General features: G+C 45.4%; 1 protein-coding gene across 11 annotated transcripts; it reads right to left on the bottom strand.

Moving 5' to 3' along the window:
• Window positions 1-27,879, bottom strand: TMEM71 (transmembrane protein 71). Of its 11 annotated transcripts, none has more exons than XR_006212818.1 (13): window positions 27,713-27,875; window positions 27,499-27,617; window positions 26,059-26,140; window positions 24,770-24,830; window positions 22,817-23,029; window positions 21,174-21,346; window positions 11,050-11,223; window positions 6,901-6,976; window positions 3,803-3,864; window positions 3,638-3,698; window positions 2,240-2,414; window positions 503-653; window positions 1-156 (listed from the first exon to the last, which is right to left on the bottom strand). XR_006212818.1 is itself a non-coding variant. In XM_015537834.2 (11 exons), the coding sequence occupies exons 3-11, from the start codon at window positions 26,102-26,104 to the stop codon at window positions 111-113; spliced, it is 906 nt and encodes a 301-aa protein (XP_015393320.2). In that variant the 5' UTR covers window positions 26,105-26,140; window positions 27,499-27,617; window positions 27,713-27,879; the 3' UTR covers window positions 1-110. The 11 variants fall into 11 exon arrangements, 6 of the variants coding, with proteins under 6 accessions (XP_015393320.2, XP_042828699.1, XP_042828701.1 ...); XR_006212815.1 differs by having other exon boundaries at window positions 1,754-2,414; XR_006212816.1 differs by having other exon boundaries at window positions 503-677; window positions 1,754-2,414.

The following is a 27,879-nucleotide window of genomic DNA, read 5'->3' on the forward strand; positions in this document are numbered from 1 at the left end:
CAAATTAAAATGGTTTTTTCTCAATAATGTAGTTGCTCACTCCCTTCCAATAAAGCAGTTGATTCCAAGCAGACTGCAAATCAGACAATTTCTGGATATTCAGATTGAAGTCATTCGTCAGAGACCGTCCTACATGGTTGGCAAATTTTGGCAAACCTGGAGCAGAGAAAAGAGAAAAGAAATACATGATTCATCCAGATAGACAGGAAATGCGGTAACTGCTGAAATCACTGTGCACACACACACACACACGCACACACACTAGCTTGAGTAACCCTAATTAGGAAGTGTAGAGCCTCAACTTGGAGCTTTCATTTTTATCCCAGCTCGGTGCTTCCTTAACCACCGTTTTATATTGTTTTTTTTCCCCACCTGCACCACTTCCTCTAGAACAGAAATCCTTACAGGGTAACAAGTGGGTTTTCCCCATAGTCTATTCATTCATTCGCCAGTTACGTAAGCACGCATTCCAACAGGTAAGAGCAGGGAGAACAGAGGTTACCCGTCTTGTTCCTCTGAGGTCATAAATGTGCAGAATGTGCCCTGCTGATGCTAACGCACGACCGGCAACACGGGACAACTGTGACGGCCTTCATTTGGAAGGGACGCTTGGGCCACCGGTGAATGATACAGACAGTCCCCAAACTCACAGGCTTTAAATTCAACAAAGAAGGTGGCTGAATGAAAATCGCATCACGGGATGGAAAAGGTTTGTTTGAGAACTATGATGTGTGAAAGGATAGGACCCTAATCTAATCTGCCGTGCACACTGCAAGACAGGCAGGGGACGGCTGTTCCGCTCATGAGTGTTGAGCTGAATTAAGTGCTTGTCCTCCAACCCCTTAGATTTTCATCCTTGATTGTTGGAGGAGCCTCATGAGTCATCCTCGACTCTCGATATTAATAACCATGTCTTTGGCTTATTAGCTTCTGGATATGTTTATGTGCGAGGGAAAGGGTTGCAAAGTCTTTAATATACAGACACGGAGCTTTTGGCTATAAAGGAAGTACTTTAAGAAATGGTATAGCAAATCCATCCAATTTAGTGAATACTTATGGTGTATCTATTCTTCTCCTTTTTTACGTTTATTTATTTTTGAGAGACAGCGTGCATGGGGGAGGGGAGGAGACAGAGGGAGACACAGAATCCGAAGCAGGCTCCAGGCTCTGAGCTGTCAGCACAGAGCCCGACGCGGGGCTCGAACTCACGAACCGCGAGATCGTGACCTGAGCCCAAAGTCGGACGCTCAACCGACTGAGCCACCCAGGCGCCCCTGGTGTATCTGCTATTCTCAAGACATTCAGATGGATACAAAAATGAAGTCAACAGTCCTTGTTTTCACAGGTCTTAAATGCAACAGTGTGTGTCCATGAGGCTGCAGAGGGGGCAGCAAATAAGAAAAAAGAAATGGAGAGGGAACAAGAGAAGAACAAGTTAAAGTATGTACACAAATAATCAAAGGAGGAGGGATCTTATCGAAGCTGTGGATGAGAGTGTGTAGGAGAGAAATATCATCCTGATCCTGGTCTAATTTCTTTTAGGAGATAACAAAATGAGGAGCTCAGGACAGTGGGAGGTGCCCTGAAAGCGACAGGTGACGCTATCCCCTGCAGGTCAGAGATTGGCATTCCAGGAGGCCTTCCCTGCCTGCTTCCCCCATCCTCCTAGTCTGGCAGAACTTCTGTCCCGGTGTTCCCCTAGCCTCTGTGCTAACTCTGTACTTGCACTTAACCCTATTAAATGCGACTTTACCTTGCCCTTCACATGTCTCTTTAGACTCAGAAATCCCGAGGCCTCGGCACAACAACCTTGGCACCTCGGGGAAGTGTGTGACCCTTGGGAGAGACTCCATCGATGTCTGCTGAGCAGAACTGGACATTCAGCGCAGCACAGAACGTATCATAAGTTCTCAGCCGAGATTTAGGAAGGTTAAGTGATGCCACTTTAGAAATCAAGGGGTAAAGAAGTTCCAAACCATCTTTCCAGGGTTCTCACAGTTGATGTGCAAGGAATGACCCAGACAGGTTGTTAAAACTGAAGATCCCTCGGGAATTGGGATTCAGAAGAGCTGGAATCAGGATAGACGCTCCCCAGTTGGTTCTAGAACAGATGTCCCCATGCCATGCTTTGAGAAACTCTGCTCTCATTACAGTCCTTAACAAGGTGAGGCTGGTCTTTTCAATTAATTGCACAAATCCATCTTAAAACCCAGAAGGAAGGGATTTAAACAATGCACACCATCTGCCAAGCAGTGATAGTTGGACGTGGAGTTACGAAGTGGCTCTGTGGCTGGAAGGCTTTTGTGTAGACCTCGTTGGTTGGTCCAGTCCTGAACAGCGCGACATCACAGCCCAGAAAGCTGAACATGAGTGCCAATCTGTCCTCCGTGCTGGCTGAGGTACACTTCTAAGTTCTGCAGACACAGAGAATAACCCGCATCCAGACGGTAGGAAGTGAGGGTCTTAGCGGAGTTTTAAATAAATGTTATTAATAGACAAGGGCTAAAGAATCAGAAGTTCTTGGGTGACCTCGGGACCCAATTTTCTAACCACGAGGTGGACCACATCTTAGCTCTATCAAAGCCTGTCCCCAGAAGCCTGGAATGCCAAGAAAGGAAGGGAAACATCGCTCAGACTGTCAGGAAATCAATACTGGCTGGAGTCCTAAACAGAATAAATCTTCACCACGTCCCATTGTGATTTCAGCATTAACACAGTGATTTCGTAAATGGGGCGGCACAGCGTCGAGAGCAAAGGCCGGTGAGCTAATCCGAATTATAGAGCTCCGTCTCTAAGCCATGGGAGCTGGCCTCTGGCAGCCATATAGAAGAGGGGGTCATTAACACGATGCATCTTGCAACGGGATGGGGTTTTGCAGACCGTTTGAAATTCTGTGAGCATCTCACCCAGACCCCAACAACACTTTGAAATATGATGAGCCAGGGCAGTCAGCACGCAGGGGGATCGTGAAGGGAGTGAGAGGTGGCAGAGACATCACACTTTGCAAGCGAGACCATTTCATGGGCAGTTTGCCAGCTATTTGGGGAACTGTAAGATAAAGGCCTCTTAATAGGAGGCATTTATAAAGTGCAGTGCTATGGGGGCGCCTGGGTGGCGCAGTCGGTTAAGCGTCCGACTTCGGCTCAGGTCATGATCTCACGGTCCGTGAGTTCGAGCCCCGCGTCAGCCTCTGTGCTGACAGCTCAGAGCCTGGAGCCTGTTTCCGATTCTGTGTCTCCCTCTCTCTCTGCCCCTCCCCCATTCATGCTCTGTCTCTCTCTGTCCCAAAAATAAATAAAAAACGTTGAAAAAAAATTAAAAAAAAAAAATAAAGTGCAGTGCTATGAACCTATAAAAACACTTTAACAGGGGACCTACGCATTTTAGGTTCACGTTATTTATTAAGCCCTACTGCCTCGAAGCTTAATTTTCTCAATTTTGAAGAACTGGTAAAAATGTAAGAGACTGGATGAGAACGCTATTAGATTTTAGCATTAACAGAAAGTATTCTTCGAGACAGATGACGGGGACGCTTCCTGTGCGTGGTCATTGCCATCCATTAGTCAGCCAAAAGCACTCTCAGGTAGCCGGCTCCAGTCATCTTCGTCAGGATGATGGTAACACAGTCAACACTTACTGCGCACAGGTGGTGGCTTCGAAATAGTCGGCAAGGCTGAGAAACAACGACGTGACAGTATCTTGGATAAGAAAGAGAATATCTAAGAATCGCTTCAAAATGACCAAAATTGGACTGAAATACAGGGCAGGGATCAGAGGAATAATTTGAGAGATTGTGACTTACAGGCAGTAGTTATCATCAATGGGCACGTGAGGACCCTGGCAAATATCCCTCCCAGAAAGCACCTGCAACAACAGAATTTCTCAGGTTTCGTAAACTAGTTACGCATTTCCAACGCGTGAGCTGTTCTTTTGGACTAACGTCTCGTGATTTCAAGATTTGCTATAACACGACAGTAATAAGCATAGTGTGGTATTGGCCAGACAATAGACATATAGGTCAATAAAAGAATGGAGAGACCAGAAATGAACCCATACAGACACAGTTAAGTGAGTCTTAACAGAGGAGCAGAGGGAATTTCATGGATAAAGGATAGTCTGTCCAACAATAGTGTTGAAACAATTGTACATCCACATGCAAAAGAAGGAGCCTCTGTATATACATCACAGCCGAACACAAAATTTAACGATTTAACTCAAAACGAGTCATAGTCTGAAATGTGACTGCAAAAGTACAAAACGTCTAGATAAAACAAAGGAGAAAATCCATATGCCAACTGCTTACCACCTTACCCCAAAGTGTGTTAAAGTGTCAGGTTTTTACCAATCTGATGGATATTGTTTCAGAGAGAGGATTTAAAAAAAACCAATAATTTCTTTGTTGTTTTTATTTTCAAAACATGGATCACTGGAAAAAATCATAAATACATACAAAGGGAAAGGAAAATATCATCAAAAAACTCCATTGGCCTAAAGCAGCCATTGTTACATTTTGATGAATACCCTTTTTGACATCCCTTTATATGCATTTAAAAAATGTGTTTAAATTGAGATTTGAAAAATGTACAGTAAAGCCTTTAAAGTGCACATCTCGGTGGTTGTTTTTTTTAACCTGAACTCCTGCATTCACTACCCGAGTCAAGGTATAGAATTATTTCCAGCAGTCTCTAACGCTCCCTTTGCCATCCTTCCTATTCTTTCCCCCAGAATTAACCACTCTTCTTTTATCTATAATAACGGATTCATTTCGCCTTTCCTTGAATTTTGTAGGTATCTGAAATGATACAGACTCATGTCTGAGACCCATTCATGCTATTACCCATGTCGATAATTTTTCTCGTAACCAATCTCTCACTTAAATAATCTTTTTATTTTTCAAACAACTTTAGATGCACAGGGAAGTTACAGAAATAGTACAGAGGGTTCTCATACACCTTTCAGCAACTTTCCCGATTATCAGCATCTTACGCTTCTATGGCACATTGTTGGAAGTAACGAGCCAACATTGCTGCCTCTCTATTAACACCACGTGCCATTTGTACCTTACGGTTTTCCCTAATTTACCCATGTTCCATGACGGCATCCGGGATGCCTCAGACATTTAGTCATGGCTCCTTGGGTTCCTCTGGGCTATGACAATTTCTCAGACTCTCCTTGGTTTTGATGACCTTGACAGGTTTGAGGAGTCCTGTCCAGATAATGTGTAGAAGGTCCCTCGATCTGAGTTTTCCTCTGGTTAGACTGGGGTCCAGAAGGCCACAGGGGTGAACTGCCGCTCTCATCACCTCGCATCAAGGGTACATGCTATCCATGTAACTTAGCCCTGTTGATGTCAACCTTGACCACCTGAGGTCACATTTGCCCGGCTTCTGAAGTTTCCTTTCCCCCTCTTTCCAGGTTCTGTTTCTTGGAAGCAAGTTTCTAAATGCAGCACAGGCTCAAGGGACAGGTTGTCCAGTTTCCTTCTTAAGAGGTGGGGGCAGGCGGGGGGATGGGGAGTATCTACAGGAATTAACCGAAGAGGAACATTTCACTGAAAGTTCTGTGAAATCACATAAAAGGTCCCATGATCCACGATGGTTGGGAAACGCTAAGTTCAATAAAGCCAATCATGTTTCTTCATGATGTTATTTTACCGGGCCTTTATGATGCTGGTGCACAAATGGTCCTCTGACCTGGGATATACAATGCAGACTTTTGCAAATTTATTTTAGCACACGACCTCCCCCATGTTTTGTTCTTTTGGTCCCATTGTGATCTAAAAAGCCTTAATACTTCTTAAACCTCATCATTATTTGGGACGCTTATTTTAAAATACAGATTCTCACTAGATCTAAATTCGTATCACAAAGGTTGGGATTCAGGACCTGGTATTTAAAAACACAACTCTCCCAAGTGATGTGAGGTATCTGACCCTCAAGAGGCGGGGTGTGACAGCAAGCAGCATTTGCTGACTGGAGCACAGGCACCACAAAGACCCCAGGTCTGGACCACTTATCCCTGTTACACTGATTGAACAATATCGATGAGCCCCTGGCACTGGGGATACAGAAGTGAAGGAGATGCTCTCAGGTAGTTCACATTCTTGTGGCAAGAGATTGATCATTGACATTTAAACAGATGAACATATAACAGGTCAGGTGGTAAGTGATAAGTAAAGACAAGTAAAGTGAGGTGTGTGTGTGTGTATAGAGAGTGGTAAGCTATTTATACGGTGTTGTCATGGAAGATCTCGCTGATGATGTGACAGTTGAACAGATTCCAGAAAGAAGTAAGGGACACGTGTTAAGAAGCTTTCTAGAGAAGACCGCACTTGGCGGAATAAACAGCAAGTGCAAAGGCCCTGAGGCACAAGTGCACTTAGCACAGAAGGGATGTGACCATTGCCCTGTAGACTTGGGCAAGAAAAGAATAGGAGGGGCATGGTGGACCGAGGGTAGGACAGAAACATGCCTATAATCAGGCAAGAGCATCATGTGATCTGAGGTGCTGAGTGGACTTCCCAGGAACAGACACTTTATGTTAAGGCACAAAAACATAATGAGAAAGATGGAGTCCCAGTGGGGACTCCAAGTGCCCTTGAACCCCACGCGGGATTACTTAGTTTATATCCGTAATAGGGAGTCACTGAGGATTTAAACGAAGGATGATACATAATAAATTCCAATTTCTAGCAAGATCCACTGGCTTTAATATGCTTTGTGAGATAATGAGAGGAGGGAAGTGATTGCAAAAGGGGCACTGAAGGGGCACAGGCAAATGAACGGATCTTAACCACAGAGCTACCGAAAGTGCATTGTGGAATAAGGCAAGGAAATTATCAATCAGTTACAGCTTCCTTAATTATAAAACACTGCTGCGTGCAAATAAAATGTGAATTACCTTGCACACGCACAAATGATTAAGCACGCGGCCAGTAGAAATGCTTGAAAGAAGATGTCTCTCCACAAACTGGTTTCTAAGAGGAAAAGTAAAAATAAATGAATTACAAACCATCGCTGATAATCTTGGTACAACAAAATTGTACTGAAGTTTCTTTTTTATATAAGAAAAAACAGACAAAAAGACCCCACAGACACCGAAACAATGACGCGTTTTCAAACGTATGTCATCTCAAGCAATTTGCCCTAAGTAACAAGATAAAATTACCAAATGCCGTACAGGTCTACTCATTAGATAATTTCAGCAAATAATACATTGTTTCTGTCATTACAAAATGATTCTACTACGGGGCTCCTGGGTGGCTCGGTCGGTTCAGCGTCCAACTTCGTTTCAGGTCATGATCTCACGGTCCGTGAGTTCGAGCCCCGCTTTGGGCTCTGTGCTGACAGCTCAGGGCCTGGAGCCTGCTTCGGATTCGGTGTCTCCCTCTCTCTCTGTCCTTCCCCAGCTCCCACTGTCTCTCTCTGTGTCTCAAGAAATGAATACATGTTTTAAAAAAATTAAAAAAAAAAGATTCTACGACATAAACAGTTTGGGGCTTGCCTTTTACGGTAATGTTGGGGAACCACTTGGTAGAATGTAGGCCAGTGTCAGAAGTCTAATTCTGAGGATGACGCCTAAAACTTGGACAGCGCCTTTTCATTCACAAAGAGCTTTCGTACCTCAGTTCATCGAATCAACACAACCGACCTGTAAGGAAGGAACCATTGTCCTCACTCTGCACGTGAGAAGACCAAGACTGAGGGGTGATGAAGTTTGTTCAAGGTCACACAGCTCTGAGGCGCCAGAGGCAAGATTTATAAACCACGTCTAGCCAGAACATAATGTTTTGCCTGAAATGGGGCAGGGAAAGAGAATGGCCACTTTGCATGCTGGGAGTCTCCAAAGGACAGAAAAGAGAACATATATTATGAACTATCTGTCCCCGCAAAAGTCCGCTATCAGTAAAGGATTTCGGTGTTCTAGAGCCACGGTGGAGATGACCGCAAATCCTTCAGCCGTTACAATCGTAGGCGTTAAACCAATCACGAACCCGGCTATTATTCCAATCACCTGAAAGAAATCAGGGCTGGTTTAGGGATGATCACATAAAGATCCAAGGAAAAGGATAAACGGACCTTAACTTAATTTTCCGCCCAATGCTTCAAAAGCTCAAGTTTGCCACAGTTGTTTAAAACTTGGGAGTGACTTTGTGCGGCGAATGTGTTTATTTTTGCTATTTATGCTATGAATGAAGATTGAGTCAGCTAACAAAGCCTACTTAGTCCGCAATGTGGGCGGAATACTGAGGATTGGCAATGTGAAATATAGCAGTTGTGAATGATGTCACTGCCAATGTACAGTATTTCATGTATACTGTGAATTAAATAAGTTATTGTGGGCTCAGCCGAACGCTCAGCCATCCTTCTGAAGTGTGTTTGTATTCTTAGCCGACTCTGATTTGACGTGGAATTTGGAAAACATTGCCTCACAGAAACAAGTCCAGCTTGACAAACTGCTAAAATCGTTAGACTTTGAATCGTGAACAGAGCCTGGTTTAAATTCCAGTTCTACAAAGATCCAGTTGTGTCATTTGGTACCAGGTATGCACTAGTTCATCCCATCAGTAGCCACTCACGTAGTATCTAGATTGGCTTAGCGCCACTGTCACTTCCTTCAAGAAGCCCTCCTTGATTCCTTCCACTCCCCTGTGGCCCTCAGCTGCCCCCTCTCCGTACCCCCTTATCCCTCGTGCATTTCCGTCAACAGTGTTTTCATACTGAATTAAAATTGCTGTTTTCCGGGGCACTTGGGTGGCTCAGTTAGTGGAGCGTCTGACTCTTGATTTCAGCCCAGGTCATGATCTCATGGATTGTGAGTTCGAGCCCCGCATCAGGTTCTGTGCTGACAGTGGGAAGCCTGCTTGGGATTCTCTGTCTGTCTCTCTCTCTCTCTCTCTCTCTCGAAAGAAATAAAAACTCTTTAAAAAGTTGCTGTTTTCTTTCTCTAGATTTCCCCACTAGATCGCAAGCTCACTGAGAACAGTCAGCATCTATCTGCCGTTCTTGGTGGCAGTGCCCATATTTTTCTGGGGACCTACCTCTCCCTCCTCAGCGCGTGGTTCACGTGGAGACTGAGTTCCCCCCCAGCATTGGATCCGCTCCCAGCCATTTGGAGCTTCACAGACTTAGGGACAAAGTGATTGGCTTTGTCCTGGAAAAGTGACCCTTCCAGAACCAAAGAAACTGGGCACCTTATCAGAACTTGAGAAGGTTCTCATCTCTCTCCGCTGGACTGGAATCTGGGAAGTTGCAGGCACAAAGCCACCAAGAACCACCACGGAGTAATAGCTTTTTGAAAGAGTAAAGTACACCCAGAAGACAAGAGACAACACAAGGAGAGACCGACAGGAATCTGCAATCTATGCCCGGAATTGTCATTAATGAACCAATAAACCGTGGTACTGATTAATCCATCTTGAGATGGGTTTCCATCCACTGGAATAGGCTGACCGACAAAGATGGTGTGGGGCAGGCCTACATCCTAAGCTGGTAGAACATAGCCTGGGCTGCACATTCACAGTCTACGTGCGAAGGAGATAGAATTGAATCGGAGGGAGACCTTGTCCACCCAGGGCTTCATAGCCAGGTGGAGAGGAAAACAGTCTCCGTGGAGATAGAATTCAGAGCGCTAGGGAATCGGAGGGATTCCAGCCAGAAGGGGGCAGACGAGGCCCCACAGAGGTGTTCTTTGCTTGGGGCCTTGAAGGAGTAGGAGCCTTCCCGGAACAGCAGGTGGGACACACATTCCAGACACAACAAAGAACACGTACAAAGGTTTACGTGACCTGTCTAAACTTGAGTATTCTTATCTCCAGAATGGAGACAGCGCCCCTGATCGGCCCGCCAGTTTCGGAGCACCTGCTCTGTGCCAGGCGCTCCGTGGGCAGGTTGGCATCCACAGATGACTGAGACACAGTGCCCATCCTCAAGGAGCTCACTGCCTGCTGGACAAGACGCAGAAATTAACATGCCACCACAGCGGAGGGAACGGGCGCGAAAGAGGGGAGCCGTGAAAGCCAGATGAACACACAAAAAAGGGTCGCTTTGACGAGCTCCTCCCCGGAAAACGGGGTGGGGTCCCCGGAGCAGGTGGCTGTGGATGATCCAGAAACCGTCTAAACGGCAAAAGCCGCGTTCTCTGTCATCCCAACACCTGGAAGGGACCCACAAAAGCCTTTCAACACTCACCTAGTAGCTGATCTGGGATGGTCAGTAAGGTTCATGGTTTGGTGGAGACAAAGAGGAGCCACTTTTTCTGTGTAACCTCCGTCTTACGCAACATAATCTCACATATATTTTGAGTACTTCTCTACACGACACGTGATGCGAAGTGCTTATTTTAGTCATTACAAGGTAGGATCTAGCTCTCTCCGCTTACAGATGAAAACCCTGTTTTAGAGAGTTCAGTTAACCGCTCCTGAGTTGCAGCTACCACGCGGGGGGGGGGGGGGGGGGGGGGGGCTGGGCTTTGAACCTTGACAAGCCGAGGACACGGCCTTGATGCAACCCTGTGGGCAAACGTGACTAATCCGACGTTGTGGACCTGGAGGCTGAAGACGTTGCTTGCTGAATTTATTTCGGATTTGCTCCGGATAGGAAATACCAATGCCTTGCTATCTTTTGAGTTTTCCTTGCCAGAGGCATTGCATTAAAGGACTGTGTGTTTCCTTCTTTTCTTCCTTTTTCCCCTTACATGGCAAATACACAGCTAAGCACGAAGAAGAAAATAACAGACACCTTTGTACGTACTACCCAGCTTTAGCAAAGCTCAACATTTTGCCAAATGTCTTCAGGGTGTTTAAACAATAAATGAAACGCTGCACATCCAGTCCTTCCGGTGTCTCTAAGACGACACCCTAGAAGGAGCCGCCGCCTCTGCGCATGCGTCACCCAGAGCTGCAGCGCCCCGTCCTCCAGGCCTTGCAGGGGCTGATCCTTCCCAAGTGTACCTTAGTCATCTCTAAGTCATTCTTTGGCCCTGTAAGGAAGAATTCTTTGGGTGTGGCAAAGATTTTCAAACAACAACAACAACAACAACCGAACTCACTTGCGTGATCCAGAAGGTTCCCCGGGAAATGTTCAGAAGTTGTCCCTGGAGACTGAAGGGCCAGGTCGTGGGAGTTCTCTGGCGGAGTCCGAGACGCAGCGTGGCTGGACGAGGAGGCTGCCTTCCGCTGCTCCGCCTCGCGTGCATCAGTCGCAGAACCGTCGTGATCGTCGCCTGGAAAAGGAGAAGGGCTCGGTGTGCGCATGCGTGTGTGGGGTCGGTGCCGCTGGGTGCGTGGTAGCCGAAGGCCATCCCCCTAGCGACGCTTTGCGATTAGGGTGGGATGAGTCTCCAGGTCAGGTGGCGTTTCAACTTGCCCTCGTCTTTGAAGGCTGCAGAGGAAAAGGCTCTTCAGGGCAGAGATGAGCAAAGGCCAGAGGCATAGAGGGTTGGGAAGGTAGCCCATTCCAGTGTAGTTAGAACGAAGGGACCCGGTGGAACGTGAAGCTGGGAAGCTAGACTGAGCACAGGTCACTGGAGGCCCTGACTTCCCCCCGGAGGCATTTGGAGTTTATGTGGCGGGCAGTGCAGTGACGGAGCGGCTCTGGGTGACGGTGGCGCTGCACGCACACTTATGTGGCCCATTCATTTAGATAAAGTAATATGTGTTTTTGGTGTCTGGTAAAATCCAGGCGGCCTCGGGCCACCTGGGTGGCTCAGTGGGTTAAGCGTCTGACTCCGATTTCAGCTCAAGAGTTCCCTGCTTGGGATTCTCTCTCTCTCTCCTTCTCTCTCTCTCTCTCTGCCCTTCCCCTGCTTGCTCTCTCTCAAAATAAATATTTTTTAAAAAAATCCAGGTGGCCTCGCAAGAAATCATGAGAGAGTAGCCTCAGACTCATGTATAGAAGATAGACCATCTCACCCACAGTCCCCAAGGGAGTTGGGGGTTGTAGAGGTGGGATTGGAGAGTGCGTGGTGGGTCTATGAGCCTCTCATCTGTATCACGCCAACTCCTTCTGTTTTTCATTCATTCATTCGTTCGTTCGTTCGTTCATTCATTCATTCAGCATTCACTGGATGTGGTTATGTACCAAGAACTGTCCCAGCTGCTAGCTTCCAATGGTGGAGATGATGCCTTTGCCCTCATGTGCCTTCCGTTCTGGTGGGGGAGAGAGAAAATAGCTATGGTGAGTGTCGGGAGGGAAACTCTCCCTCTGTAAAATATCTGGAAATGTTGGTTAAAATGTATTAAACATCTTAAATTTCTTTTTTGCGTTCGAAGAGGCTGTGGTCTGGAGAGGGACAGACATATATGCCAACAATTCGGAGGCAGCGGGGTCATTGCTACAACGAAGGGCAGCAGAAGGCATCCGGGGAGAGTCTAGGAAGGAGTGTCTGAATCCGTCAGGGGCGATTCAGGCAGGCTTCACACATGAGACGGAATGAAAGCGGAAACTTGATGAGGAGTTCTTCCAGAGAGACAGCAAGAAGACGGAAGGTCGGAGACAGGATAAGGAGGGAGGGAGGAGGGGAGAGAGGAAGAGGATGAGGATGAGGAAGGGAAGAGGAGGAGAAGAAAGAACTCGTGAGAGAACACAGCAGCGTGGTTCCCAAAGGAGCAAGTTCTCTTACGAGGCTGGACGGGGGGAGCACGTGGGTGTGGGCACTTCCGGCAGGTGATTCTGGCTAGACTGCCAGGTCACGAAGGGCCTCGTGGGTCCCACTCAGGGGCTAAGGTTTATGTTGTGGGCGATCTGGAGCAGGAGTCTAACGTGAGGACTGTTGGGGGTTCAAGTGCTCGCTCAGCGGTGAGAGACTCCCAGCCCCATTCCAGGAGCCCAAGCGACACGTGGGGTCCTCCTATAACAGGTCCCCCTTAACCGGAGGAGGTTTATCCCCCGGGGACAATTGGCGATGTCTCGAGATGTTTTTGGCTGGCACTCGTGGGGGTGGGGAGGATTGCTATTGGCAGCTAGTGAATAGAGCCCAGGGATGCTGTTCACATCCTGTAATGCACAGGACGGGCCTTGCGATGAAGGATTGTCCAGTCCCGCGTGTCAGTAATGCTGAGGCTGTGAAACCCCGTCACAGGGGGAGCAGACCCAAGTGTGGAAGGAGTCTTGATCATTAGTGCTCTCTCAGCAACTCTGGTAAGCACTTAGGAGCGGAGAACATCTGCATTTTCCTGCATTTTCTGTATCTTCCTGATTGCCCTTACTCTTGTCAAGACGCCCCGCGCTCCGCCTTCTTAGGGCAAATCATAACTGATGGTTTTGTAATTCTTATGTAAACACATACTATATGATACGTAATTTGTGCGGTTTTTGTTTAATATCTGCCTCCCTTACTAGACCGAAAGCCCCAGGAGAAAAAAGGTCGCTTCACCTGTCCCAGCCCCCGTCACCAGCAATGACACTTAGCGTGTTCGTTAGCACTCGCTAAGATGTGTTAATAAACAGAGAGTTCCGGTGGGAGGCAGGGAGGTGGAGACACGTGAAGTCGGTCGTGAAGGCGCTGTAAGAACTCGGGCCACTGTAACAGGGCCGTGGTAACCATAGAGACAGGGGGTCACGGCTCATCTTCGCGGAGGCTACGGCCGATTTGAGACGGTAGGACAGCGGCCTCCGACCCCGGGCTGATGGGCTGACTCCCTCCGTGAGTGGCGCTGCCCTCCCACGCGGCCTGGATACTGAGCCAATGAGCGGGTGCTTTGGGACCGGGGAGTTTCTGCCAGCCTTGCAGTCTCCCTCCCACGATCCCACCCACGACCTGTGGCCGCTTGACGAGGCAGTCTGCGGAAGCATCCTTGCCGGTTGCCATAGAGAAAGGAAACGGCCGAGTGACACGTGTGGATCATCCGGTAATGACCGTGCGCGGAGGAGGCCGTGGGTCATGTGCACCGCGGCACCGTTCTCAACAGCCTACCCAAACGACCCAACCATCAATAGATGAGCGAATCAAGAAGGTCCTGCCATTTGCGACGCCATGGATAAACCTGGGGGACATTGTGCCAAGTGAAATAAGTCACAGCAGGACAAACGTGCATAAGTCCACGGACATAAAGGCACCTAAGATTGTCAGCCACAGAGGCTGATAGATAGAATGCTGGTTTCCAGGGCCTGGGGCTGGGGGGCGGGGGCAGGGGTGGTAAGGGGATTGCCCTGCAGCGAGTGTAGAGTCTCAATTACGCTAGATGAACAGGTTCTAGAGATCCGCTAAATCCTTCACAACTGTGTTGTGCCCTGCAAAATTCGCCGGGAGGGTAGATCTCAGGCTGATTGTTCTTCCTACACACAAGCGAACACACACCCGGACGCAGGGAAACTGGAGTTGTTGCATATTCCTATCACCTTGATTGGGGTATTTGCGTCCGTTCGAACTCATCCGATTTACACATTAGATACGTACAATTCTTTGTGTATCAGTCATATCTCAATAAGGCCGTTAAAGGAGAGAGAGAGAGAGAGAGAGAGAGAAGCCTATCAGGTCAAATTCACGCGGGCGTGAGAAAGAGCTGAGAACTTTCATGGCTGATTATTCCTTCAAGAGTGACGCTTAACACAAATCCGCAGAGATATAGATGGGAGAGATGTGAGAAAAGGAAAAATGTTCCTGTGCTGTTTGTTGCCCAAGCCTGCCTTGTTGAACGTACAGCTTTGCACCGGGAGCCGGATGAACTAAAGATGTGCCCATGAGGAATACTAGAATATGGCACGGAATTTTCTGGAAGAAGAGATGGCATTAAAGAGAGGAAGCTACAAAAGATAAAACCTTAGCATGAAAGAATGATCAAGGCATTTTCAGCTGTGGAAAGACAGGGTTTGCCCCCCATGTACACTTTCCCTAACTGACATTTAATTTTTGTCTCCACCCTTAACAATAAATGAGAGGCTCCTAATGCAGATACAGCTTCAGCAAATAGTTTTTATATTACATTTGAAGATACTCATTTAGTTTCTCCTGATTTATTTAAATTCAATGTAGCTTTCTTCTGTTTGTTTTTAATTTTTTTAATGTTTATTTATTTTTGAGAAAGAGAGAGACAGAGCATGAGCAGGGGAAGGGCCGAGAGAGACAGAGAGAGAGAGGGAGACACAGAATCCGAAGCAGGCTCCATGCTCTGAGCTGTCAGCCCAGAGCCCGACTCGGGGCTCGAACTCCCAAACGGGGACATGGCGACCTGAGCCGAAGCCAAACGCTGAGCTGAAGGAGCCACCCAGGCGCCCCCGGCTTCCTTCTGTTTTCAAAGGGTCTGTTTCTTCCAAGCATATTTCCCTATGTTTGCATGTAAAATGGGCATTATTGTTTGCCGTGGAGGGAAACACAAAGCCACGTACAGATGTGGTCATCGAAGATATTCATAGGAGAGGCATGCGCTCTGGAAAAAAATCACAGACCTCGAGCTGGGAAGCCCTGCCCGTGGTTGTCTTGCCTTTCTTTCCTGGGACTGGCAGAAGCGGAGCGGGCAGTCCTGATCAGTCCTCCCTGCGCGAAAGCTTTATCTTCTTTCCGTGTGACTCACAGCCTCTGGGAATGTCTCCCAAACTGCAGCCTCGGGGTCTGGGAAGCTGCTAAATGCCACGGCTAAAAAAATGAATTGCAACTGATGAGGAAGGTGGTCTAGACACAGCTGCAGAAGGGGTGAGCTAAGGATAAAAGAGGCAACCAATGAAAACCCTTGTTAGTCTGAAAAACGAGGGACGAGCAAGTTAGGGGAAGTAAGTTTTGATTGCATCCGTGGCCCGGAGAGAAGACAGCAGAACAATTTAATTTTGAATTTTTCTTGAGTCTTCTAATGAGGCGACGTTGGCAGAGAAAAATAAATTGCTGATAAAAGTCACGGGGCCTTGGGTAAATCCGGAAAACCAGAAGTCTGGGGAAGATTTGATTACAGTTGACAGCCAAGATGAGGGATTTCAAAGTCCTGTGAGCCCTCCGTTGCCTAATTACTGATGTTGGAGGGGGGTGGCTTGATTTGTTATATTTAGAAGATATTTGGAAACCGTGAGGATTTTAGCAAGATATCTCATCCTCATGCAGTGCTGCTGTGGTCCAATTGCTTTGCAATTGTTTGGACATATTTCCAGGAGGCAACTACAGGAAAGCTAGATGTTAATTTCCAAATATGCGGAACACTGCCTTCGGAACAGCGATTCCCAAACTTCCAGCATCCAAGCATCATTGTCCCGATTTTTGTCGTATCCTGGAGGCTGCTTACTCTGAGCCGTTTTTTATATTTTTCTCTAAATTGTTTTGTTAAACCCCTTACTTTAAGGGAAACTTGACATCAATCACTTACAGGCCACACAGAGAAAGCAACTTAAAATGGACTACAATGAAAATGAGAGCTTCTTTAATTTGCCCAAAATATTGTTGTACCACAAAGCTCTGAGCCTGTTCTTTGTTAAAAGAACTTTGTGAAAACAAGAGTAGCCAGAGTTTGGAACCTTAAAGCCGCCAAGATTTTAAACTGAGCCTTTCTCCTGCGTCGTGTTAGAAGGACTGAGGGAATCGCAAAAGGTGTCGGAGATGCTCCGTCACTGTGGGATTCAGGGTTCGTGACCTCTGCGTCCCAGAGGTGTCTGTCCCCCCCCCGGCCACACACTTCGGGAAATGTTGCTTTAGAACCAAGAAGAGACTTGCCCCGTGTACTCCAGAAAGCCAGCCTCGAACCGAGGGATGGAAACCTTCAAAAAGCACATGATAGGTCAACGTAGGCAACCCACTGCCACAACGGTACTACCAGTGGGAGGAAGAGGCAGGCTTAAAAAGTCACAGCAGTCCCCAATGGGGAAATTCAAGGAGACAATTGTCGGGGGCTGCGGTTGGGGAGGGGGCACAGGAATAGGGAGTGGCTGGTAAGGAGTGTGGGGTTTCTCTTTGGGTTGATGAAAATGTTCCCGAATTAGAAACTGATCCTGGTTGCCCGGTGCAGTCGCGGTGGAAAATAATAGGGAGGTTCCTCAAAAAAGTAAAAATGGACCTGCCCTCTGTCTTTACCCAAAGAATATGAAAACATTACTTCGAAAGGATTCATGTGCCTCTATGTTTATTGCAGCGTTATTTACAGTAGCCAAGACAGGGAAGCAGCGCAAGTGTCCATCGATACATGATGGATACGGAAGATGTGGTACATATTATACAATGGGATGTTGCTCAGCCGTAACACAGAATGAAACCTTGCCATTTGCGACAACATGGATGGATCCAGAGAGTATAATGCCAGGCAAAATAAGTCAGTAAGAGAAAGACAGATAAATACCATATGATTTCACTCCCACGTGGAATTTAAGAAACAAAATAAGTGAACAACAGCAACAACAAAAGAGAAAAGCCAAGAAACAGACTCATAACTATAGAGAACAGATAGTCCCCAGAGGGGAGGTGGGGGGGGGTGGGGGATGGGTGGAACAGGTGAAGGGGATTAAGTCGCTTATGATGAGCACTGACTAATGTATATAATTGTGAATCACTCTATTCTGCACCTGAAACTGACTTAGCACTGCATGTTGACTATACTGGAATTAAAATCAAAATTCTTTTTTTTTTTTTAAATCAAAAGTCTAAAAAGTGGTCATGGTTGGACAAACTGCCTTGTGAATATCATTTGAAGAAACACTGAATTGTACACATTAAAATGGAAGATTTTATGACATGTGAATTATATCTCAATTAAAAGGCAATTCGTGCTCTTTATTACTGTAGGCATTTGTGCCAGGGATGTGTATAGGCATCTGCCAGGGATGCCAGGAGTAGGCAAGATAACCTCTACGTTGCCTTCTGATTAAAGATTCCATACGTCTCTTGTTTATCGGAGACCTTAAAGCTACAGGACTCTTGAGTTGACTCCTTTATTAAGCTGAACACCATTAGCCACGTTCTCCTCTTTGATGACGTCGTGCTCTTCGGGTTCCCTGCCTGAGAAATTTTCCCCATATAGCATAGTGACCTATGCTCAAGACTCTTGGGTTGGAATCCAGGTGAGACTATTTCCTGGTTGTGTGCCCCTAGGGAAAGGATCCAGTCTGCCTTAGTTTCCCTCTCCACAAAACAGGGAGGAGAATAATATTCTCTCCAAGTTGCTGTAAATGTAGGATTTCCTTTTCTCATGATGCTGAGTAATAGTCCCTTGTACGTATATACCATATTTTCTTTACCCATTCACCATGGATGGACACTGGGTTGTTTCTATATCTTGACTCCTGTAAATAACGCTGCAGGGAAGAAGGGAGTGAGAATATCTCTTTGAGATTCCAATTTCAATTCTCTTGAGTCCATGCCTAGACGTGGGATTGCTGGATCGTATGGTAGTTCTATTTTTAATTTTTTTGTGAAACCTCCTCATTGTTTTCCGTAGTGGCTGGACTCATTTGCATTCCCACCAACAGTGCACAAGGGTTTCCTTTTCTCCATATCCTTGTCAACGTGGATGGATCTAACACACACCACACATTGTAATATACCCTCACCAACATTGGAGACAGGATCTACATAACACAGATTGGTTGGGATGGCTGGCTGGCCCATGGCACTGATTACGGTAGGGAAAATTATGACTGGAGTTTCTGTTCAACCTCCTCAGTTCCTTTCTAACTCCCCTTTCTGCTCATTCATGTTTTCCGTAGGTAGATCCCTTTATTCCAGAGACCTCTACTACTTTTCATATTGGCTTCCAAAGCAATATCTCTAGGCCCTTCCTTGCTCCGGAACTCCTTTGTTACATTTCCAAACCTCCCCTGGCCCATCTTTCCACTTCCCATTGGTGCCTCAAATTCAGCTCATATGAAATAGAATTCATTGCCTCGCTTCTTTCTCTTTCTTTCTTTCTTTCTTTCTTTCTTTCTTTCTTTCTTTCTTTCTTTCTTTCTTTCCCTTTTACGACTAATATGTCCTGTGCAGAACGCCAGCCCCCGTGCTAATATGTACCTCCCATGAACTTGTGCATTTCATCCTCACAAAAATTCCATGTGCTACTATTTTTTCTCTTTTGTATATGAAGAAATGGAGGTCATGGGGATTATTAACTTGCCCAAGAACACCGAGGTGGGAAAAGATGGCGTCAGGACTTGAATCCCAGCCCACCCAGCTCAAAAAGCCTTATTAACCTCCTCATCATTCCAACAGTACTGTCTTCCAGGCCTTTGTGATTCCAGAACTCTTCATGCCGCCCTCCCCTCCCCCACCCCGGCTTTCTTTGATTCCCTCCCATGTCTCATCACTACATTCATTCACCAGCCTGTCCATTCTGCCTTGAAGAACATTCCTTAAATCTCCTCCTCCCTCTCTATTTCCAGAGCCACGTTCCTTAGGGTGCCCATTGGTTTTAATTGCCTCTGAGTGCTCACTTGGTTTTCTTCATTGAATCGTTACTTCATGTTATTGTAAAGGTAGTCTTTGAAAATTCAAATCTGATCATGTCATTGCCCCGCTTAAGAGCCTTCTAAGATACCCCTGACTGAATAGGATAAAATCCAAACTCCTCAACACGGCACAGAAGGTTCTCCAAATATATCTTTGGTCTATCTTTCCAGGCTCATTCCCCACCTCCCTGCCTCTTTCTCTTCTCTTTGTGCTGTTTATACATCCTTGTTATCGTGAGAACTGGGATACCCTCAATTTAATTAATCTTGTGTTCGTGTAAGAATTGTGTCTTCACAAGCACCCTGTTTTGAAACTAACCCAGGATTACACTCATACACACACACACACACACACACACACACACACACACACATACAAGCGCATTTAAAGCCTTAATCATATTGTGGCAATATACATTTCCTGGTTTTGATAATGACCGTATATAGTTGAGTAAGTCGTACCCAGTGAGGGAAGCTGGATAAAGTATAGGCAGACCTTCTCTGTGCTATTTTTTGCAACTTCTCATGAAGCTATAATTACTGCAACTTAAAAGTTTTTTAAAAATTAATGTAGCATTGTGTTTTCTGCCCAGGAAGCAGGTTAAGAATAATGCAAGACATGTAAGTACTCTACCTTTATTATTACATTGTTGTATTACAGGACTCGTCTTGCTTGCTCTCGGAGCCTGGGCTAAGAGGTCTATGTTGGAAAGAAAAGCAAAACCCTTACTAGAACTAGAGCTAAGACCAGGCTGTTTGAACCAGACAGACCCACGTTGGATTCCAGTTCTGCTGTTTTATAAACTTAAAATTAACTTGGGCAAGTCACTGAACTCCGAACCTCACTTTCACCATAATTATAAAAAGTGAGGGTTTGGGGATACTTAAACAAGGTAAATGTATATAAACAAGGTCATAAACTTAAACAGGACAAAATGTAAAGTACTTAGCTTATGAATGAACATGTTCGACTTCTCTCTCGCCACATCAGCAAATCCTGTTGGCTCTTTTTTTTTTTTCAAGTTTTTTTTTTAATGTTTATTTATTGTTGATAGAGAGAAAGACAGAGCGTGAGCAGGGGAGGGGCAGAGAGAGAGAGGGAGACACAGAATCGGAAGCAGGCTCCAGGATCTGAGCTGTCAGCACAGAGCCCAGCGTGGGGCTCAAACTCACAAACCGTGAGATCATGGTTTAATACAAAGGGTGGGGCTTTTAATTTTTTTATAGTTTCTTAATTATTTTGAGAGAGAGAGAGAGAGAGAGAGAGCGTGCACAAGTGAGGGAAGGGCAGAGAGAGGGAATCCCAAGGTGAAAGCACAGAGACCAACATGGGGCTTGATCCCACGAATCGTGAGACCACGACTTGAGCGGAAATCAAGAGTCAGACACTCAACCACTGAGCCACCCAGGTGGCCCTTAAGTGACTTTTTAAAATATGGCCCATTCTTTCTTTCTTTTTTTTTTTTTTTAAGACAGGGTGTTTTTTTTTAAATTTTTTTTAACGTTTTATTTATTTTTGAGAGAGAGAGAGACAGAGCATGAACAGGGGAGGGTCAGAGAGAGAGGGAGACAGGATCTGAAACAGGCTCCAGGCTCTGAGCTGTCAGCACAGAGCCCGATGCGGGGCTTGAACCCATGAACTGCGAGATCATGACCCGAGCCGAAGTCAGACACTTAACCGACTGAGCCACCCAGGCGCCCCTGGCCCATTCTTTCTATGAAGTGATGGTCATCTCTGGAGTTTACATTTGGCTCAGCACCACATGGTTGCTGTGGCCCATTTGCAAATGATACTTCACCGTGGAAAAGGCGATTCAAACTCACCGATATCGTTGCAATGGTGCGTGTCCAGCCTCCCGACCCCCTCCAACCAGGTGTCCTCACTTAGGGAAGAGTCAACATCACCAAAGATATTTCCATGCTGCCAGGATTTAGAGGCACCAAGGCTGAAGAGATCAGAAAAGGAAGGGCGGATTCTCTTTTTCTTTCTAAATACCCTGGAAAGAAACGAAAGTAGCATGATATATAATGAAAAGCAGCCCCCTCTGGTTCAACACCGAGAATTTAGTGAGAATGATTTGATCCATAGAACACATCTGCAAAGCTCATTTCATTTGTTCCCTCTGTTAACCCCACAGAAGTTTCTTAAACTTCTGTGTGCTCCAGGTGCCTGGATCAATATCTAAGATACTGAGATACAAGATCCAACCTTGGGCACAGAAAGCTCACAATCCATTATAGGAGAAAGACAAGGATAATGCAGACGAAGCTAATGCCTTCATAGAGCTTTTTCTGCACCAGGGGTCTTTCTCAGTGGTTTACATATGATAACTCACATTATCCTTGGAACAGCTTTGGGAGGTAGGTACTGCCGTGACCCCATTTTTTCAGATCAGGAAACTGAGGCACAAAAGGCTAAGCAACTTGGCTGAGATCATCCAGGAAGTGTCACAACTGGGCTGCAAACTGAGGCAGGCTGGCTCTATGGTCTCTTCTCTGCATTACCAGTGCTATGTAGGGGGCTTGTGCTCTGATGGAATTAACTAGAAGCTGCACTGAGAGCACCAGGGGAGGCATTGCTGATCGGGAGTCAAGGGAGGCTTCCCGGGGGAGGAGACCACTGAACTGCATAGGACTATCTGATCTATTCATTGAGGAACAGGTGGGTTTTATATTAAGTCATGCTAGGAAATAAGGCTGGGGAGGTAAAAATAAGGAGGGAATGAAGAACCTTGAAAGTGACAATAATGGAGGAAGTTGAATGTCGTGTGAAGGAGTTGGGTTTTGACATCGGAGTGAAGGGAAACCACTCCGTATGGGCTTGATGGTGACGTAATTTGTTTCACGTTTCTGAAGGATTTTGACTACTCACACATCCACACTGCCAGCAACGTGTCCTCTACATTGTAACCAGTGTCACCGTGCTAAGGATAATCCGGTCATTTGTCAATGGCTCCTCTTTCCCTACAGAACAAAGCCCAACCCCCTTAGCTGGACTTGAAAGTTCTCCGCTCAGCCCCCGTGTCTGCTCAGTGTTCTCTCATGTTCCTTCCACCCTGAGGTATATCTCTGCCAAACCACCCGCCATTTCCCAAATTGTACAGGGTCTCCTGGAAGTCTCCTTTGCTACTTTCATTTTAACTAAGATCCTACGTCTCTCCAGACTCAAATCGATCTTCATTATCTCTAGGAATCTTGTTTTAACCGGTTTCCCCGAGTGAAAGAGCCTTCCCTTCCTTTTCTCCTGCACTGCAGTCTATTCAGACCTCCGCCCCGGCACCCGTATCACTTGATCACCTTGGTTTATTTTCATGTCAGCTATCCCTGCCCCTTATCGGTCTTTACGCTTCCATGGTCTGGAGCAGGAATGAGCTCTCGTAAATCATTGCTGAATGAACAAATGAATGAATGCGTAATTAATGGATGGATTGGATTTTGGATTCTTTGACGTGTTATCCACTACTTACCTAACTAAATTCTCCTTGTAAAGAACACTGGCCTGGGGTGGGCTCAGAGTTATGTTGCCATCTTTGTCACAGAGGAGAGGGTCCTCTGTCCAAACGTAGTAGCCATTGGAGAGGAGTCTGGGACTTCGGCGACAGGTAACGTGGGAGCCCGTCAAGAGAGCTGCAGAGCAGCCTTCAAAGGAACTGTCACCATCCAGGAAATCACAGGCAAAACTAAAGAGGGAAGAAAGGAAGTGGTTTACACCTCCACCCACCACGTCCAGGCCCATAGGAGCCACATTTCTAGCCACCATGAAGGCAAACAGCTCTTTGCATTCACGGCTACCTCTGTGCATGCATGCGTTCAGCCACCCTGAGAATGTCACTCTTAATCTGGGCTTCATCTCCTCACTAGTGACAGCATTGGACAACAGGGCACTTAGTGCTTCGTTCTGTTTGAAACATTTTGATGAAAACATATTATAGGCTAATCAGTCTCCTCGCCATAGGATGCAACTATACCCTTGACAGTAATCCATTTTCTTGGATGGAGAAATTGCAGACGGGCCTATTTGGGGTGCTTATTATATGAGCTTATTTATTTGGGGTGCTTATTACATAAGTTTATTATGACAAGCTATTTGGAAGCTTATAGTCTCCACCCCCTTCCTTTGAATAGTCCTCCAATTGCCATATCCTTACTCTTTCCCTGCAATAGATAAATTACAACTGTGCAGGCATCAGATATATACGAGTTACAAGGTGAACACGCAGTCAGAGAGATCTTTTTGACTTTGGCCAATTTCCCACCTGGTCAGCTACCCAAACAACCATACGGTCTGTGCTTTGGTATCCGGGGAAATCTCTTAATATTCAGCTAGGTAAATATCCATGTGTCTTAGGTTTGAAAAACAATCACATGCCTGCGTGATTGAAAGGCAACATCATGCCGCATGCTCTACTGAATTTCTGGTAAAGCGTTAAATGTAGAAGCCTGTCCGCAATTAATACATGCACTAAAGTTAGTAAAATACTATTTTAAATGGATATTACTTATTGAAAATGTACTGTGGACCTGGCTCATAGTTAATGCTTTATCTACTTTTCACTAACCTCCCCAAAAGCTAAGTATTGTATGTAATCATCATTGCACTGTAGGAAAAAATATATATATATGTGTGTGTATATATATATATATATATATACACACACATATATATATACACATATATATACACACACACACACACACACATATATATATATATATACATATATATATATGATGCAGAAGGACAAATAACTTGGATATTTTATAATAGCCAGTAAGTGATAAAACTAGGATTCGAACCCCTATCTGGAGTGCTCATTCCACATGGCTTGTTAGTTCGTGCTTGGCTGATTCATTTGATGGTAGGGCAGGCTCTAACACCAATGCATGATTCCTTTATACCATTGGCACATTTTACAAAATGCTAGAGAAAACATCAACTGAGGCCTGCGTAAGGAATAAAAGACAGAGAGAAGAGACAGGGGAGGAAAAAAGGAAGGAAGGAAAAGGAGACTTCTTCGAAGAACTTGGACAAAACGGTCGACTCGACACGTTTTTGTAGAACATGGCATTCGGCCAGCTGGTGCATTGGTGTGGGATTTTGTTGCTCTTATAAACTGAGATAGCAAAGCATATTTAGGAGAACCTTAGTTCGAGAAAAAGTAATCAGTATTCGGTAGTTTCTTCACTCCCCAAACAATTCACATTGGCTTACACACTCACAGCCATGCCCCACCCCCCACCATCCCATTATTAGGTTATGCAAGTTTTCATTTTGTGTGTGCATGGGACTGAAGATTTATACCCACACCAAAGCTGGATGGGAGCTAAAACTAACATTTTTAAACCAGGAATACAAGAAAATGAGACACACAGGGAGAGAACCGTGATTGATGTGGCTTGCGAAAAGTCCCGTGGAATACCTTGGGAAAAGGCATCTGGGAGACGGCTCTCCGGTATATCTTCTCTCAGAGCCCGAAGAACCTGCAGAAGCAAACGGGAGACAAGTGCAAATTTATCACACCTCCCCACCATGCATGACTGCAAATAATGGAGGCTTTCAAGAAGGTGTGAGTAGTTCCTGACTCGGCAGGGAATCCAACTGGTGCGGCCATGCAGTGAAATCAGGACTAACCCAACTTGTCACCGGGGCCGAGCCAGAAATAACCCAGGGGCTTCTGTCATCTGTTTCTCCTCTCACTCTGTATTCCTCTAGAGGCTTCTTACCGGAGGATGAGGGCAATAATAAACCATTAACATCAAACTGACTCATCACGAAAGGGAGGAAGAAAGTATCTTGTGTGAAACTGTAGAAAACCAAAATCAATTACTCGGTGTGCTAGCTCTGTTTACCTTACACAGTAATTTGAGGAATTCAGTCATTTGCTCAGACTGTCTCTCATGAGCGCATTTTAAGGCACCCCCATTGTAAAATAATGGGGAGAAGACGTTAGGGAAGGAAAAAAATAAAGTTTAGTTTTGTTTTATATTAATAGTTTTCCAACGTATGAGGCCTGTGAATATTCTTCACTAAAAATAAATCATCCCTCCTTTCATTTAGCCATTCACTCCACTTTAACCAAAGGCATAGCACCTAATTTCAGCTGGGGAAAGTGCAGCTAATTAATATTCTACACTCTAAAGCACGATTTCATATAGTCATGTGTGAACGCTTCTAATAGAGAGGCTCGGTGAAACTTGATTCCGTTGTGGACGGTTAGTATCTAAGACAAAGCAAGGAGCTTAGACTTTCAGATTGGGCTGGTTGGTTTGTAAGGAGTAAATTGTAGGTGTGTGAGGTGGGGTTAGAAGCAGGGTTTGGGGAGAAAATGACAAGAGGAAGGAAGAAGCTTGAAACCACTGCCGTTTGAACAACGCCCTTATTTTCTGCAAGTAGCTATCAAAATCATTCAGTATTTTTTATAGACAGTTTTGCATCTTAATAGTAGCTGATAAACAATCTCCTTTCACATTTATGCACAAGCATCTAGAAAACCAGTGATTTTTTCCCCCCCACTAAAAAGACAAATACCACATTTCTCTCCAGGAAAGAAATGAAGTCAAAATCATTGCCAAAGTGAACACTGGCATTTAAGAAGCACAAGCTACTGACAGATGGTTAATGGTATGAGTATCAGCAAAATCAAAGCAAGGAAATTGCTAAAAGAAGTCTAATCGTTCGAAAGATAATTGCGCGTAGCAGTTCTCCTACATTTACTTGCCACTGGTGTTGACATCAGTTGAGATATTCGGTACATCTTGGGAAGGCTGCTTGTTCAAACTTCACAGATTTTCTGAAAGAGACATTAAAAAGGAGGTGGATTATAGATTAAAAATAGAAAAATGATGCCAAAACAGATGGCATCTACTAATTGCACTAGTCAGGCTTGTTTACTGAATGGTACAGAGATTTAGGGCTGAAGGAGGAGACTGGGATGAATGACCAAAAGGTTGCACCTGCTACAATGTTATATTACATTTTCCATCGTCTGGCTTGGTGCATCCAAATAACCTTTTTCTGTAAATAAGAACAACATCTTATTTGGGAAACCTAGATTTATGTGGTTGATTTGTAGTCAAAATAACTAATGAAAATGAATTATTTGATTAAGAAATCGGGAAAAAAAAAGATTGGTGTTAGAGCCCTCTAACTAAACGTGTTTGTATTTTCGTCATGCGACACACATCACCCTCATTATCAAGTTTCAAGCGACGCTTGGGGATCGGTGTCCGTCTTTTGCACAACACCTCGAACCCTTGACAGGTGGTCATAGGGAGGGCTGGCGGTCTTTAAGAGGTGCTGTCAGCCTGGACATTCGCAACCAGTGCCGGCAGCATTGCCCTAAAAATTGTCTGCCACCAGGCAGATTTCAAAACTCAGTTCGCATGAGCATGTAATTTACTCTCTCAATTACAAATTAGGCATATATCCAAGTGTGTAAATTACGTCAACTTTGATCATATGCCATTCACCACATAGATCCACCTGCTGTAGACCTTGATACTTTGTACACAGCGCTGTTCTCATAGCCTTGCAAGGTAGGACTGAATTCTTGTTCTGATTCACCACCTCTATCCACATTTTGAAAATGCGATATCTAGTAATGGATTGTTTTTGTAGCTGTCACACATCAAGTCAAACCAGGATAATCCTAGAGCTCCAAATGGATTCTTTCAATAAATTATATGCCACAGCTTTTAGAAAACATAGATCCTAGCTTCTAGAGACCTTTAGAGGAGTCAAGAGAACTTTCTGGCATTCCTTGGAAGATCTCTAAATCAAAGCACACATTCGGAGATGTCGCTCATTTAGAATATAAACCAATATTGTTTGCATCATAATATAATAGTTCGTCACTGTCCTTTTGACTTTTGATCAATATCATCTGAAGCGTGCAGCCCAAATTACACCGTGTTAGCTTTCCCCAAGCATTGAGTTTAACTTTCAACCAACAAGACCGGTGGCCGAAGGCAAGGTTTTCCTGCTATGTCTTACAAATATTTGCATCAGGCCACAGACAGTACAGTTGATTAAGTATTAGTCACACTGGAAAGGCCTTCAGTAACAGCTCTAAATCTTTTCAAGAGACAGCTTCTGTCTACCAGTCCCATCAAAGTCACACATCCGTTCTGAAAAATAATCTGTCCATACGTGTTCCTTCCAAAGGGAGTTCCCAGTTTCCTCTTCCCACTGATGAAGAGGAGAATTACTGAAGTATGAAGCTTCCTGTGGCTGACGGTGGAGAAACCCAGGATTCAGCAGGCTGTCGGCTGAAAATAAAGACAGAATGCCAACAGGTGCAGGGAAGTCTCATAATAAAGAGAAATCCGCTTCGCCCCTCCTAACAGATGCTTGCACGCATTACCGTGTGCAGGAGTGTGCAGAGAGGTTTTGTCTTCAGCGGCCTCTTGCTGTTTTGGTTGTTTCCTAGAATAAAAGGGCATGTCGTTCTTGAGAAAGTCAGCCTTATAACCGCTCTTGTTTTCTTTCAAAAACAGCCTGTGTCACCAGAGACTGAGAAGCAGAATGAGG

Source organism: Panthera tigris, chromosome F2 (genome assembly GCF_018350195.1).
Source record: "Panthera tigris isolate Pti1 chromosome F2, P.tigris_Pti1_mat1.1, whole genome shotgun sequence".
In the NCBI taxonomy this organism is placed as follows: Eukaryota; Metazoa; Chordata; class Mammalia; order Carnivora; family Felidae; genus Panthera; species Panthera tigris.

Excerpts from the sequence above, each read along its gene's own strand:
- TMEM71 (XM_042972767.1), bottom strand. The coding sequence starts at position 26,104 with ATGTACCGAATATCTCAACTGATGTCAACACCAGTGGCAAGTAAAT. Across the intron at positions 6,977-11,049 it reads GAACCTTCTGGATCACGCAA|AAACCAGTTTGTGGAGAGAC; the intron begins GTGAGTTCGGTT and ends TTTTCCTCTTAG. Across the intron at positions 157-3,637 it reads GAAGCCACCACCTGTGCGCA|GTTTGCCAAAATTTGCCAAC; the intron begins GTAAGTGTTGAC and ends TCTCTGCTCCAG.